This window comes from Protomyctophum bolini (assembly GCF_963924005.1).
Source record: "Protomyctophum bolini genome assembly, chromosome: 4".
In the NCBI taxonomy this organism is placed as follows: domain Eukaryota; kingdom Metazoa; phylum Chordata; class Actinopteri; order Myctophiformes; family Myctophidae; genus Protomyctophum; species Protomyctophum bolini.
In genome coordinates this window covers 6,834,900-6,852,566 of record NC_137865.1, presented here as the reverse complement: position 1 = coordinate 6,852,566, position 17,667 = coordinate 6,834,900, and the positions used below count along the sequence as shown (strand labels likewise).

At 43.0% G+C, this 17,667-nt stretch overlaps 1 protein-coding gene across 2 annotated transcripts in view; it reads left to right on the top strand.

Moving 5' to 3' along the window:
* The window catches only part of wasla (WASP like actin nucleation promoting factor a), a 28,399-nt gene extending 13,865 nt beyond the window's left edge, over window positions 1-14,534 (top strand). Inside the window, exons 6-13 of one of the 2 annotated variants that reach the window (XM_080762410.1) lie at window positions 1,577-1,844; window positions 2,500-2,542; window positions 5,385-5,538; window positions 7,015-7,032; window positions 9,042-9,391; window positions 9,738-10,106; window positions 11,744-11,846; window positions 12,417-14,534. In XM_080762410.1, coding sequence (XP_080618536.1) covers window positions 1,577-1,844; window positions 2,500-2,542; window positions 5,385-5,538; window positions 7,015-7,032; window positions 9,042-9,391; window positions 9,738-10,106; window positions 11,744-11,846; window positions 12,417-12,478 — 1,367 coding nt within the window. In that variant the 3' untranslated portion in view covers window positions 12,479-14,534. The remainder of the gene's footprint in view (window positions 1-1,576; window positions 1,845-2,499; window positions 2,543-5,384; window positions 5,539-7,014; window positions 7,033-9,041; window positions 9,392-9,737; window positions 10,107-11,743; window positions 11,847-12,416) is intronic. The other variant, XM_080762411.1, reaches the window with a different exon arrangement.
* The last annotated feature ends 3,133 nt before the right edge of the window (window positions 14,535-17,667 follow it).

Sequence of the window (17,667 nt, the reverse complement as noted above, 5' to 3'; positions counted from 1 at the left end):
TCGTAGGATAAATTAAAAAAAATAAATAGCAAAACGCTGTGCCCAATCGACACATTTTGAGCCTGTAGATTTGCTACCTTTGCAATTTGTTCTAACTTGAATCCCGAAAAGTAACACTTTTGCTCATATGAGGTTTCCACCCGACGGTAGACGATGTGTTGTAGATCTCCCTCCACACAGCTGATTCAAATGCATGATCAATGCGTCGTCGTCGTTGTTATTATCATCAAGCCCTGAAGCCGCTTGATGCTGACCATCATTTAATCCCTGCACTCAGAGAGATTAAGGTGTCATCATAGCAGCAGCACTGTTAATGAAACACAGGAGGTATACAGGCTACAGATAAAGGCAGATCAGTCAAGTTAAATAACGAATAAAACTCCCCCGAGGGCATCAAGAGGCTTAAAAGTGAATACTGTGATCCTGTGGTGCCGCGTTGGGTTGAAATGTGGCGATATGATGATATTGGACCATTCTGTACGGGAGACACTTTTGGGTGTTACAAGCATTATGTTATACTTTTTAGCTATTGAAAAATGGCAGACCTACAAGCTCGTAGTGCGCCACTCGTGCACTATGAAACACCCCAAAATGGGTTAAACGTCATATTGTCTCTGTCAAGCAGAAACCTCTTATCTCCGTATTCTAACTTGTTGTGTTTATTTGTGAATTAATCCCCTACGTGATCATACTACAGGATCAACGGTAGCAGATGTCTTGTTGGTTTTTGAATCCTGAAAGGTTTAATACCACCACCCCGACAGATGAAATCAGTTATACGGTCTGGTGGTGGAAGTTGAATTGTGTTTTCTGTAAACTGTGCGTCAGAGAAAATTGTTGGAAGGTTTTGTTTGTTTACTGTTTAGACAGAGAATGTTTGGTTGGAATAAATGTTGCAGGTTTACAGATTTTAGATTTAAAACCTTTTAATTTGACCATAATCATGTGTGTGATATAGTTAACAGACTTGTATCTGTGCTAAACGGCAAAGTGTGTCATTGTAGTCCATTGAAATTATTGATTTGAACATGGCGCTAGCATGACGACATGTACAGTGTTGGCATCAACCATTAAACAAAATGAGAGCTGATGAATAATGGGCACCACATTTCCTTTTGTTTTTATGGATTTCATATCACATTTTCAAAACCAAGAACAGAGGACAAAAATTATTGCAAAGAACTCTTTGCGATTATGTCACACTAAGGTATAACATTACCACACAACCCTTGAAGTACACCAACTGAACGTGTCTTAATTAAATGAAATTCTAACTTATATTAAGTTTAAAAATGCATGTTGCAGTATTTCCAATCGAGCAAAATTGTTCTATGGCGCTGTATTAAAAAAAGTGCCCCAACGGGCAAAGTAGCAATTCTACAAAACTCCCCCCATGACAGACGATAGAAAGGCACACACATTAACATCCACACATACATAACATGTATACGTAACATAACGTCCTGCCTCCCTCCCGCCCTCTGCCCCGTTCTCTCTCTCTCCGTCCCTCCCTTCTCTCTTCATCCTTTTCTTTTCCCTCTCTGCACTCTCTGTCCACTCCACTCACAACACACAGGCCCGGCTCTTCCCATGGCCACTGTGGACATCAAGAACCCAGAGATCAACAATGTACGCTTCCACAACTCCCAGCACTCCCACCACCACTCCCACCACCACCACCACCATCACCAGCAGCAGCAACAACCCCAGCGGGAGCAGCAGCAGCCATACCACCTCAACAACATGCTGAGCCACACCGGTCTGGGCAGCAGGAAGGACAAGAAGATGAAGGGGAAGAAGAAGAAGCTCACCAAGGCCGACATCGGCACGCCCAGCAACTTCCAGTGAGTGGGAGGGGGGGAGGGGGGGCTGCGGGGGCTCTTCATGTGGTTCTCAAATTCTTTAATTTCAAGGACCCCCCCCCATAATTATCGAGAGTGCACAAATGTGGCTCCATTTGGTTCCATGTGTGCAGATTCCGCTGGACTAATGCACTACACACATGCACTAATTGATGCTAATTAGGCCCATTAACATTCACATGGGCTTCACTTTTATTATAGAGAATTCCGTTAACGTGTGCATGCTATAGTAACACTTGAATTTAGATTGAGATTTATATATTTGTCCTTTTGTTGTGTTGAAGCAGTTTGTTCTGGTTTGGTGGGCAGAGTGCTGCCGTGCACTGTGTGTGTGTGTGTGTGTGTGTGTGTGTGTGTTCACAGTCAAGTTGTGTTGTGTGTGACATATTGAGCTTGGCCACTCCATGTTTAAGGGGGTCTTTGCAGTGGCCTTGGGAAGCTGGCGTTCATTCAATGACTTGATTGTTTGGCGCGTGTGTGGTATGCGTGACTGTTTGTGTGTGTGCGTGCATAAGTGAGTGGGTTTACGTAGTGTGTGTGTGTGTGTGTGTGTGTGTGTGTGTGTGTGTGTGTGTGTGTGACACATGTACTGTATGGTCTTTCTTCATGTCTGTGCCCTTGTTGTCTCTTTCTGCAGGCACATCGGCCATGTGGGCTGGGACCCAAACACAGGCTTTGACGTGAGTTTACACACACACACACACACACACACACACAGAAACACACTCTCACAGGGCGCGCGTGCAAAGAGTCACTGCTGCACAATGGCGACCCGTGTGATTGATGCATGATTGCGCCACACAATGGGCTGTTGTTGCTTATGCCTCATACTTTTTCTGTTTTCTCTCCCCTGCATCGAATGCTGCCATAGAAACGGCAAAAACCCAATTCATGTTGACGACGAGGGGTTATTGCTCTGTGCATCATCCATTCCGCCCCTCGTCCATGGAGAGAAAGTTAAACAAAATTGGATGTCATTTCTTTTGAAGCGTTCTGTTCTTTTTGGGTTTTTTTCTTATTGTGTTTCCTGGTCAGAATACCGATTAATGCGTTTCACAATCACAACATTGCCCTTGCAGAGCCAGCCGAGGAATTACATTAGCATCCGTTCCGTTCATATTTACACAGCTGTCATTTATGCTCTGTTGAAACAGAAGGGATTGTTGTGTATAAAGTAGAGCAACCAGTAGCACGGAACACAAATTGGTGCATGCACATAATTATTATCAATCTCTCTTCAAAACACCATAAGCATGACTGATAACACTAGGGCTTAATTATGCCCTCATTTAGGTGAGTGACCATGCATGCAAAACTATCACGCACGCACACAGTACACCGTATACTGTAGATGCCTCAAATGATATGCTGTGGAGAACGGAATCCATTGAGTTGGCGAAGATAAATTCGTAAAAGTGGAAAACTGTCAATGGCATATCTGGTTTGTTCTAACTGTTGTGGAGGTACAGTAAGTAACTCAATGACATTCCTCAAAAGCTCTGTCACCTTTGGGGATTAGCCTATAGTACGAGGAATGACCAATAGGCCCCTGGTCAGCTGACCTCCTGCTGGTCACATACTGTATGGTTCTAGCAGGTCAGTTTGATATTCAGCTGCCTCACTGTGAGTTCTACATGGCCCTTTTTCCACCAAAATAAAGTTGGTTCTAGAACTGGTTCCGTTACTAGATTCTTGGAACCTTTGGTGCTTTCACGGAACCGGAGGCCTTTTTTATTTATTTTTGTTCCAACTTTTTAGGGTCCTGAACCAATTAATTTCCAGTGGAAACACTCTGAACTGGTTCAATATTAGGCAGGGGTTAAAAAAAAAAGAGAACTGGCTCAGTTCAACCCCGGTAGAAAAGAGGCCTATGTGTCTAATCTATGTGAGCACCAGGACCTTGAACTTGAACCCAAAGACGCCAGAACTGGAACACCTTCTGCTGGACCCAGTTAACTAGTCTTTCAGCAGCACGTTAAATTAATTGGAGCCGTTGTATTGAGGCAGGTGAAAACCACATGGCTCTACAGGTCATCTCGGTTGTATTTCTGCTTGCTGACTGACGACCACTAGGTGGCAGACTTGCACTTCTGTCAGTGAACCAACCTTTTACTGTGTAAAGTGTAAATGATCTGTATTCTGTATGCAACACTGGACATGTGGTCCATATCGTGCAGCAACGCAGCCCTAGTGTCTAGACCAGTGGTTCTCAACCAGTGGTCCGGGGACCACCAGTGGTCCTTGAGGGGGTTCCAGGTGGTCCCCGGCCAGCTAAATGATGGAGAGCTGGTAACCAAATGGACCCTTATTAGATCTTTAACCCATTCTGGGCGGAAACCCCTTTTGGTGTTTTAAGCATTATGTTATACTTTAGCTTTTGAGAAATAGCAGATCTACATGCTCATAGCGTGGCACAGAGTGCCTCGTTATGAGCTTGTAGATCTGCTATTTTTGAAAAATCGTGCAAATGTGGCGCAAATATTTGAATATATGTTCTTTCAGAGCCAAAGTTTTTAACTCAAATCTTTGCTTCTGGGGAGGTCCCTGGAACAACATATCTTCAGATGGGGGTCGGCGGCCAATTACATATAATCTTGGGGGTCCTTGACATGAAAATGTTTGACAACCACTGACATAGAAACATGGCTTTTTCAGAAAACTGTTGGAAGGCATAGAATCGTCCAAATGGGTTTACTCTTGAGAGTGTAAAATGAAAACAAATGGACCAAGAGTTAAATTATTGTTAAACATCTGCATTATTTAAGAAATCTACACAATTAAGAATGTAGAATAATAATAATTACTACCAATACCACTACCAACCTCAATACATCATGGAATTGTGGACAAAATCCAATCTGACGACAAAACATTTGTTAAATCTCATGAAATGCCGGTCTGTGTGGCTCAAAGGCCAAATAATAAATAATGGACCCTGATAATGAAAAGGGGTTGGGGGGGTGCTCATATTCATCAAATGTTTGTCTGACATTTCCTCACTTCACCCTAATGTACTGTGCTTGGCTGTGATCAGAGGCAGACAAATGTGCCATGGCAAACCTCAGGGAAATTCTATTACATGATGGGATTTAAAACGTCAATGTTCTAGTCTATAATAAGGTCTGTGAACTATGTACGTGACATAATGCAGTCAGACGCCCTTCAACACGAATCACATTTTGTGGACAACATATTGAACAAACAAAGAGCTACAGGTTGTTTGGCGCTCGTCTCCGCGGTAGAGAACCCTTCCGACCCATGTTGTTTGTTGCAACGTGAAGGAACACTTGAACTTTGCTAATAGTGACGTTTTGCCTTTGGCTGCGGAGTGCGAACCCCATCTGAAAAATGTTGAATTTGAATCCTGAACAGTATCAGTTTTGGATGTATGCGGTTTCCAACCAACAGAGAACACTTAACTTATAACTGAAGTGACATTATAAATTTGCCATGGATCAATACTACTAGTTGTTGTGAAATTGTGCATTTCAAAAAAAAATGTCTTTCTTTCTTGTAACGCAGCTGAACAACCTGGACCCTGAGCTGAAGAACCTGTTTGACATGTGTGGCATCTCAGAGGCTCAGCTCAAGGACAAAGAGACCTCCAAGGTCATCTACGACTTTATCGAGAAGAAGGGAGGAGTGGAGGCTGTCAAGAACGAGCTACGCAGGCAAGGTGAGCTCACTGGAGCCTGATCTCTCTCACACACACACACACACACACACACACACACACACACACACACACTCTTGCAGGACACTGCAAGGTTAACATCTTTGAAATGGGGATATATGGTTGGATGGATATCGCTGTTGGGGGGGAAACCACCTAACTTCATTATTATTATATAAATCCATGGTACTGTATGTACTCATACTGTACTCGTACTGTACTCACACTGTACTCGTGCTGTGCTGTACTGTACTCTTAAGTGCTCAGTGTGAAGCTCAACAGCAACACTTGGGCCCAGACAGACAGCCATTGGTGTTACACTAAAAACTCAGCTTCCCATCATGCACCTGTGCACAGTGTGAAGCTTTGTCACCCTAAACAGACAGACAGACATAGGGACACACAGTCACATGTAGGAGACAGTGGTACCCACCGCTCGAACAAATATTGAACCATTGACAAAACCTCTTAACTCCATTGGACCCTCAAACTGCTAAAGCAGCTGACTCGAGTCGTAACGCCTCTCCTCTCATGCAAGTTATTGACAATATATAAAGCCACAATACCAACTTTGACGAGGCAGTATTGCTTTGTTTTAAAAAATATACGTTTTTCTTCATTTCCTGAACAATGAACATCTTGGCGATGGGTGGTTTCTGCCCGACAGCAGAGATACATATTATGATAGATGGATAGATGGTTAACATCTTTAAATGGGTGTGACAGATCCCCCGGGGGACATTCAGTTGTCAATGTCAGTTCAGTAGAGAAACACAGGACTGATACAGCGCCTGTAAGGGTAGAAACAAAATACTAATACATGTCATGAAGACACAAAAAAGGGGGTCAACGGGTACAACTGGGAATAGGAAAAGGAGTGTCAGACACCGGGTATCCTACTGTACAGCCCTCAGCACTTGGACTGTGTTGTACAGTAAAATATACAGCAAAGGAATAACGGTTCCAGTCCAAAATATTACATGTTTTTAAAACTACACAATACTGCCTCATCAAAATTTGGTATGGTGACTTTATATATTGTCAGATACTTGAATATTATCCTAACTTTATACCCACATACAGCTTAAGTGGAGTTAGGAGGTTTTTTGACCATTAATGTGGAGATAGTTGTTTTGTCCATCATTGAGTAGAATGACGAAGTTTGAGGATCCAATAGAGTTAGACTTAGTCAGAAGCGCTTTTTAATACTTTTCATTTAAAAAAAATGTGTAAATCCCGCACACAGGCGTAGAGGGTGTTCAATAGCACTGATTTATAAATAAAAATATACCGTAGTTGGTTTCTGCAGCGATGATATCCAACTTGTAGGAGACTAGTTCATAAAATCATTCATGATAGTACAGCAGGTGTTGTATTTTCTATGACTTCATGAAGTTCCGCTAGACCTGGTTTCTTAATGAGAGTGATGATGATGTTTTCATGTGGATTCAATGGGATTTATGTGGTTGTTTTTCTCAGATCTGCCCACGTGGTGTGGTGGGTAACATGTGTGTGTGTGTAGTGTGTACTTTCTCTGCCTTTGTCCCTGTTTGCTCTTTCTCTCTCTGGCGTCCTTGCTTTCTCTGTTTTAGGGTATGCAACAGTTAATCCATTTAGTCAATTATGAAGACTAGTCCATACCTGGGGATGTGCAAGTATTGCAGACTTTTAGTTGTATGTCTGCCTAGTTCCTTTAGTTATGTACGGTCAAGGCAGGGTTCCATGTACGCCTAGCTGCAACAGTTCCTACACACGCGTGTGTGTGTGTGTGTGCGCTGTGTTCTCTGTGTGGCAGTGACCGGCACTCTGCAGCTTGCAGTAATTCCACACATGTGCAGTTGGATCATCCCATATAGCTTGCGTTGCGGCGCTGTGACCATGGCGCCATAGCCCCAACTCCGAATCTCCAGTATTTACATCAAAACAGGAAAGTGAAAAATGGAATAATGAGTCAGTGTCAGTGATTCATGAGTCGTGGAGCTCAAGCACATGGCTTCTAGCATCTACAAGCTCTCAACATGCTGCAATGCGTTGTGGGATTGTAGATCAGCTATTTTGATCAAAACTGGGGGGAAAAAGAAGAGGAAAAAAATATTATATGTATACAGCTCCATCTCAATGAATTAGAATTAGAAGTTCATTTTCTTCCGTAATATAATTCAAAAAGTGAAACTTTCATAATTATATTATATTGCGCATAAAGTAGTTATTTAAAACCTTTTTTTGTTTTAATCTTGATGATTATGGCGTACAGCTCATTTATGATTAGGCTATTTGAATTATTAGCATTACCACTAGGAGAATAATGGATGGTTACCACGCTGTGTTTCTCTGCATGACGTCATGCTGTGCTTATTCTCACACTTGGATCTGTCTTGGTTTGAGCCTTGTTTTTGTTGAGTTTGATTGTGTTTGATGTGATAGTAATGATGACTGTAGTTGCAAATTAATTAACTAAAACAAATTTGGTTTCTGGCATGGTTTTGTTCGAAATTCCCAAATGATAACGCCCTCCTCATATATGTCTTTGTCTTTGATTTATATGAGGGGTTCAGACAAAAGTATTCATATTCATATCTGCTATTTTTGAACACAAGACCTGTGCCCGGCTGTTAGAGCGCCCAGTCAGTAACGATGGAAGTTGGAAATCGATACCAGTTCTGTGTCAGGCATGCCCAAATATGGAGTGTTGTGATGTCAGAACAGGCCAGCTCCATATCTGGAGCCTGGCCAGGGGCCCTCTCCAGAGGCCGGGCAGAGGCCTTTTGTGGCGGTTCTGGACAACCGTGGGTCTGACCGACTCGACACCGGGCACTGCACTCCCTGTGGGCGTGTGGAACGCGTGTGTCGAATTTTAAGTCGGCGGGGCAAACGGTTCTCGAGTTACGTGCATTACAGCCGTACACACAGACGTACAGAGATGTGGTGCATTTATAGATGGATAGAAAAAAAATCTTATTTGTTCCATGTCTGTGGATTTGTAGAACCGGCCTCAGATCTTTGCATCTTTTTGTAGCTGAAGTTGAAACCAGCTCAACCTTTTTGTAGCTTTCGTAGCAGCTACAAACGTCTAATGTATCTTTGTATCTTCATGTCGACCATTGAAAAATAATGGTATCCTGTATCTTTGTAGCTAAGCTACCAGTGTGAACACAGCATAATGGTACTTTTAAACGGGCATCGATTAACGCAGACGACGTCGCCTGGAACGGGTCTGCTCCAGGTCTGCTAAAGAGGGAAATAAGCTCAACAGAATCCACGTCTAGTCAATTGTGGGGCGCACGTGCGCGGAACGAGCAACGCGCGCGACAATTTCGCGGGACCGCACTCTGGTACGTAAATACACTTGCGTTGTTGTCGCCTCTCGACTTCTCCACACGCGTACAGGAACAAATAACGCAGGTCTCGTTGAAAATGAATTACTTAGGCACGTTAATCGCTGCCCGTTTGAAAGGAACTTAACTCCTTTTTTTTTCTCCTTTGTTGTTCCTCCTCCACCACCCCAGCCCCGCCTCCGCCTCCCTCTCGCGGTGGTGGCGGCGGAGCCCCTCCTCCTCCCCCTCCTCCCCCCCACACCTCCTCCCCCGGCCCCACCCCTCCTCCCCCTCCCTCCCGGGGCGGGCGTGGGGCCCCGCCCCCTCCGCCGCCCTCCCGGGCCCCCATGTCGGCGCCTCCACCGCCTCCGCCCTCCAGGCCGAGCGCCCTGGGAGCTCCGCCTCCTCCACCTCCTCCACCAACCAGAGCAGGAGGAGGAGGAGGTCACCACCATCACCACAGCTCCTCCTCACTCCATCAACAACAACAACAGGCTCCACCCCCTCCGCCACCACCCTCGCACGCCTCCCTCTCTCCTCAGGTAAGGCCTGGTCGTCACTAATGGCACTTAATTGTATGGCTGTTAATCGTCAAGTACAATTTTTGATTATTATTATAATTTGTATGACAAATCCTGGTTTTTTTCTCCAATACTGTGTTTTCTCTTATCCTCTTTTTAGTATCAAATGACTGGAAACTCTTATCAATTCTCTTACAAAGACCCTGTATTTAAAAAAAAAATCCCTCCCTCGAGCTCTTACCTGCCGTTTGCATCGCAACACAGTTTATATTAAAATCCATTTCAATTGTACACCAGCTTGAATCAATTTTGTAATCAATTCACAATGAATCGTCAACATGCCTAATCGTAACCCAAACCCTTCTAGTCCCCACAGGCTCCTCCTCCTCCTCCTCCCCCACCAGCAACAACAACGGGTGGGGGCAGCGTGGCTCCTCCTCCACCCCCGCCTCCCCCTCCTCCACCGCCGCCGCCCGGCCCCCCTCCCCCGCCCGAGCTGCTGGACGTCGGCGGCGTGGTGGCGGTGGCGCCGGCGGGCGACTCCTCGCCCCACTCCCCCGTGGTGGTCCCCCCCGCCGTGGGGGGAGGGGTGGGCCCCACGGCGCTGCTGGAGCAGATCCGGGGCGGGACGCAGCTCAAGAAGGTGGAGCAGAACAACAAGCCCCCCGTGGCCACCAGCGGAGGGGGGCGGGACGCCCTCCTGGACCAGATCCGACAGGGGATGAAGCTCAAGGTGGTGAGTTTGGGTTAAAACCCATTCTGACCTGAGATCAGATTCTAAAAAATGTCTTCTACATCCTGACTGTTTTCTGAAGAAGCTATGTTTCTATGTCGGTCGTTCTTCCATTTTTCTTCGACATACAAGCTCATAGCGCGCCACTCGGTGGCGCGCTATGAGCTTGTATGTCCAGAAAAAAGCTAAATGGTCTCGGATATTTTCATAAAAGTAACCTCAATCTGAAGAGCAGGAAAAAGGGGAGTCCCGCACACCGACAAAAATGTCCTGCCAGGAGAACTTCCTCTGTGCCGTTAATATGCCAAATGCCCGATACCAATGCTTGGTGTGTGTGTGTGTGTGTGTGTGTGTGTGTGTGTGTGTGTGTGTGTGTGTGTGTGTGTGTGTGTGTGTGTGTGTGTGTGTGTGTGTGTGTGTAATGTTGTTGAAGCAGTACCACACATGAGAAGAACTGCTGTTGTACTGTGTAGCAGCATGACCTCGAGTGTGATATTGCTTTTATATAACACTATTCTAATCAACTATTCATGATGTTTGGGGAATACTTTTATATTAGTTCCCCCAGCACTCCATCCTCAACAGTTTGGCAAGTCTTTCAACCCCACTGCAAAGCAGATTCTTTTTTGTTGGCATAATTCACAAACGGTCAACCTTTGGAAATACACAAATAACTATTTAAATGGCTCAACAGCCCATTCCTCAGGTGCAGTGGCCTCCAGTTCAACTAATATTCTCTGGTTTGCCTTCTTCAAGTCCCACAAGAGATCCTTCTGTGGGGTTGAGATTGAGTTGAGATTTGGTTCAAGTCGGGCCACACATGAGAAGCATACTTCACGTTTCAAGTTCAAAGTTAACCCATTAATAAAGGCTTGTTAACTTTATCACCATAAGAGTGCTTGTCTCTTATGGTGCCCACCCCACACACACACACACACACACACACACACACACACACATACACACACTTTCTATGACTTTTGTACACCCTTTCTTTTTTCCTGAAGCAAATAGTTCTAGTTTGAGTCGTGCAACCACTCCAAGGAACAGCAATGTCACATAGGTGTTCACCTATGTGTCTATGTGACGTGAATGAGTACCAGTGTCAAATCAAATCAAACTTTATTTATATAGCACATTTACATCGACCCAAGGTCGAACCAAAGTGCTTCACATTACAAAGCATAATAACATACACAGAGGCAAACGGAATATAGCATTATTTCAATATGTAAGAGAGCAAAATGTAAAATGCAATGGGCAATACGTGGGAACATTGTACACTTGTAGACTTAAATTGAATTGAATTAAAAGCGATAGAGTAAAAATGAGTCTTTAATAGGGATTTGAGTAGGGGCGAGTACTAGGGGCGCTGTTGTGCCAGAAACAGAGAGGGGGATAGTGCTGCACTGATAATGAGAGAGAGAGAGAGAGAGAGAGGTGTGATTTTTTTTTTTAACAACTTAGTGATTTGTCTACTCTTAAGATCCTTGCAGACTGGCCGTGTTTTTCAGGAAAAAAACGGCCGAAAAATGCAGCAAAGAATCTGAAAAACGCACCAGTGTGCAGGTACCCTTTTAATGTTATTCATTTAACCATGATTACAGTGGCTGAATGATGATGTTGTTGTGGTTGTTCAGGTGCCAGACATCCCAGAGGGTCTTCCGTCGGCCCCCTCGTCGGGCATCGTGGGGGCTCTCATGGAGGTGATGCAGAAGAGGAGCAAGGCCATCCACTCCTCGGGTAAGATGAAATGAATTGTTCCCCGGTGATTAACCCATTCTGACCTGAGATCAGATTCATACGAGGTTTCCACTGGACACAACACTGGTCTGGTTAACCCATTCTGACCTGAGATCAGTTTAAAAAAATGTCAGTCGCTCTTCGATTTTTCAAAAAATTGTAACGAGTAAGTAACCTTGGGAACCAACCGGAGCCTATATCTCCTGTTTCTGTAGTGCGAGGCCGCGGCTTGATGTACATGTGTTACATGTCTTCTGTTATTTTCCAGAAGTGATTACTTTACAAAAGGTCTCAACTGTTCATAAATGTTCATGAGCTGGTCACTGAGCTCATGTGCATTCTTCCAAACTTCCGGGTAGTTTGGCTCCCATGAAAGTGTCCATGAAAGTGTCATGGTGCAGCCCAGTCACGTGACCACTTCACTTCCTTCTTCACGGGAGTCCCATTTTTTTTAGAGTCTTGGTATGACCCAGCTGGTCAGAATTGGGGCGCTAGGTGAGCTGGTTAGAATTGCGACGCTAGGTTGACTTTGAAGCTAAATAGGACTGGCTTTTTTCCCCCTTTTCTTAGACGAAGACGAGGATGATGATGAAGATGAAGATTTTGAGGATGACGATGAATGGGACGACTGAGTGACGATGTCTCTCCTCGCTAAAACATGGCTTCCAAAAACTAAACTGTAATGTAAATGTTGTATGAAATATGCTGTATATTTATTGTTGCCTTTTTTTCTCTTTCTTTCTTTCTTTATTTCTTTCTCTTTCTTTCTTTTTTAATTAATATTAATCTGTGCAATACCTCATCCATTTAACATGTAAAGTTTGTCACACGTTTTCCCTTCAGACTTCCCTGTCATAGAACGCACTCATAACACTGTTAATAGCATGGCATAGAGACTTATCTAGTTCCGCCGGTTCCCAACCCCGTGGCCCGTGAAGGATATATCATTTGCAAAAGACTGCGGTTTATTTATGATCTAAACATTAATATAAAAAAAAAAACGTAATGTATGTTTTCTTTTAATGCCGATAAAGAATACTACGTTATAGTTCCATTGATCCAAGCCGGAAAACACGATTCATTTGATTTCTCATTAAAAAATAAACATGCTCTGAAAATGCCCCCACCCATCGTGGGGGTCTCGAATACCTACGAGACTTTCAAGTGGGCTCTTTAATCCAAAGAAAAAGGTTGGCAACCACTGCTCGACGCTTTCTAAACCAGAGATGACCAGCTAGCTAAGCTAACTAGCTGATGGCTCTTTAAACGGCTTACTATGTTAGAACTGTATAATATATAACTAAGATACATAAAGCACTGGCTGAGCCCCCGGTCTCATTTTATACCCCCGTCAGCACAACGGCGTCGCTTGCCGAAAAGAATGGAGTTCCGTGCGGTCGACGGTGTATATATTGAGTTTTAACGCTACGTGCAAACCATCCGTGGTAAAAAATGTAGTCTGGGTTACAATGTCACATTGCTGTGCCATGCCTCTTAATGCCAGTTTAAAAGCAACCTCTGTATCGCCGAGCTCGAGTAGTACAGTTAAACCGCGTGCAAGTTATTTGTTGGGGATATCTTTATTTTATTTTTTGGTGTTCATTTTGAATGTTCCCGTTCTTTGTCCGAAAAAAGGGAAAGAAGGGAGTACGTTTGTAACATAATGGGCGGGATCCTCCTTTGTGTTGTTGTTTAATGTGAGATAACACTATTTTCTTATCGTACGTTTTCCTTTTCCAAGTTTCTTATTAAAGCCTAGTTTAGCACACTTATTTTTCATAAGACGTTCACTTCCTAGAGAATTGAGGCCCTCTTGTGGTTGTTCAAGGCTGTTACATAATTTGCACACAGTTGGGAGTCCTCCACATTTATTTTCTATGACTATGTCATAGGTGTGCGTGTGTGTGTATGTGCACGTGTATGTGCATGTCTGTGTCTGCAAACAGAAAGTGGTTGGGAGAATGGGAGAGTGTTGGTTAACCACTTAAACCCCAGCATCCAATCCATATTGTGGGGAAAGCTTTTGTTGGAAATGGCCGATCAACAAGCTTCAGCGAAAGCTTTCCCTACAAAAACAGAAAACCCTAGTATAAAGCCCTGAGGGACTCAACCATACGGGGGTTTAAGGGCTTAACACTAACCCTTACCCTACACGGTAATCACCCTCGTAGACTGGAGTAGCCAGACGTATATCGGAGATGTCTTCCTGCTGATGTGTGCAATTCAATGAATGGCCTAAAAAAAACCTGTGGAAACAATTGGAGAAATAAAACAATACAACTACAGTACAATATCACTACGACTGTGAAGTCCTTCATAATTGGGACAGTCAGTCATACAGCATGCTGGATTCTCAAAGCAGTGGTCCTATAGGTTCGTTAGTGCAGGTGGCTGCTGCAGCTGCTGTTTTTAGGCCATATGATGTTTTGAATTTAGGTTCCACAGACGACATGGTCAGATATCTCTGGTCAACTAGCAACTAGAAATTAAGTGTGTGGGGGGGGAGTTGCCAATTTTGAACCTAAATCCTAATGCTCTGATGTGAGATCACACAAACACACTCGCATACAGTGGATATAGATATATATATACATATAGATATGTCTGTGTGTATATTTCATATGTTTATACTGTAAATATGTGTGTTTATCTGTGAATGTGTATATATAGAGAGAGGGGGGGGGAAGTGGGTGGAAAATACCCTATCCCTATTATGTGTATTTCTCTGCATCATCGAGGCTACGTGCCCATACGTCTGACGTGAAACAAACAACGCATTTAGCTTCAGAATCTGCAACGTTTCCCACAGAGGATGTTGTTTACTGTGCAAGCAGTGTGGTGTAAAAGATGAAAGTGAGAATGCATTACTTTTATTTTTTTTATTTTTAATAAGTTGCAAACACGGTTGTGACTCTCACACAACCGATACAGAGGAATTTTGTCCTTTTGAACTTTCCCCAGGCTTGAATAAACGCTACGGGTGGGGGAAAAAAAACATACTATGTGTGCATAGTTCTGCATACACATATATACAGTAGGCACGAGAAGTATCATTCATTATGTCTCCATTCGGAGCGAAGTTTGTATTTGTCTTTCTGTTCTTTTGTTTTCTCTGGAAATAACACCCATTAAATACACACCCTACTGTTACCCCTTCAGAAGCAAATGTCTCGTTAAGATTGTTATCCGCACCTGCTCAGTATTTCATGCAATATAACCCCCAACCGATGCACACAAACATCTTTCCCTTATGCCTGATCTATACTTGTGTTTATAGGTCGGGTTGTTATTGTTGGACTAAAGTATAAATCAGGCTTTACTTTGTTCAATGAGTCGTTAAAGAAGTTTTTTTTTTATGCAAGTCTGTAAATGCCTCTCTGTTACAAGAGCAAAAAATATTGAACCAAAATTTGCATTTGCAAGAAGCTTCTTTGGTTTGACTGCTTTCAATGTGGCAATAACTATGCCTGTGATGTTTTCCGTTATACATATGTACAGAAATACTAATGGATGCTTGTTTTAACTGTTAATGTCTGTCGGAATCAATCGGTGGTTCTCAGAAAAACGTTTTAATTTCAAGGACCCTTCCCCCCCCCCCTCCCCCACAACTCTGAGAGTTTACAAATGGAAGGAAATGGACCCATTTTGTACACTCTCAGAGTTCCAGACCTGTAACGGGTCCATTTGGAACTCCAGAGCTTCCCTGGACCACCTATTTGAGAACCACTGGTCTAAATCTTTACCATCCTCCACTGAGGCTTTGCTGCATTATGAAACCGTAATACTGATATGGAACACCTGTGAAATAGGGGTGGGGGGGAGGAATGAAAATACTAAATTGTATACTTTAAAATAAATGTTAATATTTACAAAATACATTTTGTCTTTTTTTTCTCCCTTTTTAAAAAGGTCCTTTCCATGGAAATGTGTTGTGAATCGTGATGCACTTATTTTTTTCTTCTCTAGATTGAACTTGGCAGCAAATTCTAATTGGTTTAGTAATATAAGTCATCTGAAATGTTTTCACCGTTAGTCTAGTTTAGTCTTCTAAATAAGTTTTGTTGACTAGATAATATTAATATCTATATCCACCCAAAATATTGCAAGCTGGATGAAATGATGAATTCATTCAATTTAATCTATACAATAAAGTTTATTTTCTTTTTTTCTCTAGTATTAACTTAACAATTTTTTGTTCTAGTTTTAATTTAATAACGGGCACCGGATCAAATATACAGACACCAAAGGCAACCAACAGGGTTGTCACAACAATGCAACAGTCATAACATGTTTACAGTTACTGTGTAGCTGGGTTTTATTTTCCTCGATTAGAATATGTACATGAAGAATGACATCCAATTGACATTTTATCTAGTGTCTCTCTGAAGACATGAGCTCTGTAATGAGAGCTCTCTTCATTCTTCCCCCCCTGTGGGAAGAAGACATTTGCTATGTCTACTGTATGTCAAGTGAACAGCTGCTCATCATCTATATGCTGATTGCTGATAGCCCTAATTTGCAAATGTTCAAGTGCTTGCGTATAAGAGCATATCGTCGCTGTCGGGCCAAAGTCTCTTATCTCCATATTTAACCATTTTAGTTTTTGACTTTTTTTTGTTGTAAATTAATGCCCTACTTTATCATACTACAGTGTCATACAGAGTACGCTAGTGCAATATAACTTATACAGTTGAGACGAAGAACCATCTAAGTCCATCATTTATTCTGACCCCTCCCCGAAAAGTCCCAATTATTATGGATATGGTCCTTCGTCTCAACTGCTGGTGCAATATGGGGTGGTTGCACCTTGTGTCCCTGCTCTTCTATTGAGACAATTAGATTGTGCCAAAGGTCATGTCTCACATAGACACACTGAGACAAATATTGAACTGATGGTCAAGATAACATTTATACCCTGAGCAAGCTTGGCTTTGGTAAAATTGTCAACGTTATTTTAACTTTGGTACCTTAAGTATATATTGTCATGCCAAGGTACGTTTTGACTTTGCAATGAAGTCAGTTTGAATGTGGACTTTTATACTTTTTTGTGGCTTTACTTTTGTTATGTAACAAATCTACTCGACAGTGATGGACACCTGGCTGCACGACACAGAGCTGGACATTAGAAGATGATACACGAAAGAAGATGATGAAGTGATTGACAGTAAATGGCAGGTGCACAAAGAACGTAGCCTAACCCAGTGTGCTGACAATGGAACTCTTCACAGCAGCCTTGTTGACTTTGGCAAACGCAGCTGAATTGATGATATGCAATTATGCACACGGCTGCCATCTTGCCATCAGGCAGCAGGGGGTTCCTTTACTGAAACCAGTGCTTCCAAACTCTGACACTTTGAAAAGAATCATCTGCAAGGAATTTCTACAGGAAGTACCAGCTCATAACATGGTGGATTTTTATGAAACAAACGCTTTGCAGATAGTAAGAGGATAATTCAAGCTTTTCGTGTTGGTGAGTTTGACGTTAATTAATACAATTGGATAGGACTTTTCTGTTTGGATGACTTGTCTATGGGAAGTTGCACCTAGTTAGCACCTTGCTGGCAAGATGGCATCCGTTTGCATATCATCATACCATTCATTCTGGATGCTTCATTTTTCTGACCACATAAAGTTAGTCAACTGTCCAGGAGCTGTCATGCTGGCACTGCAGTTAACACATAATTAATGCAAATTACCTCCAGCTGCTGTGTTCACCTGTCGAAAATGTCTCCTGTGAAATGTTTGTGAAAACTTAACTCACGTTGTGTATGCTGCCACATTGTCACCAATCACCACTGAGACAAGCATGAAACTGTTTAAG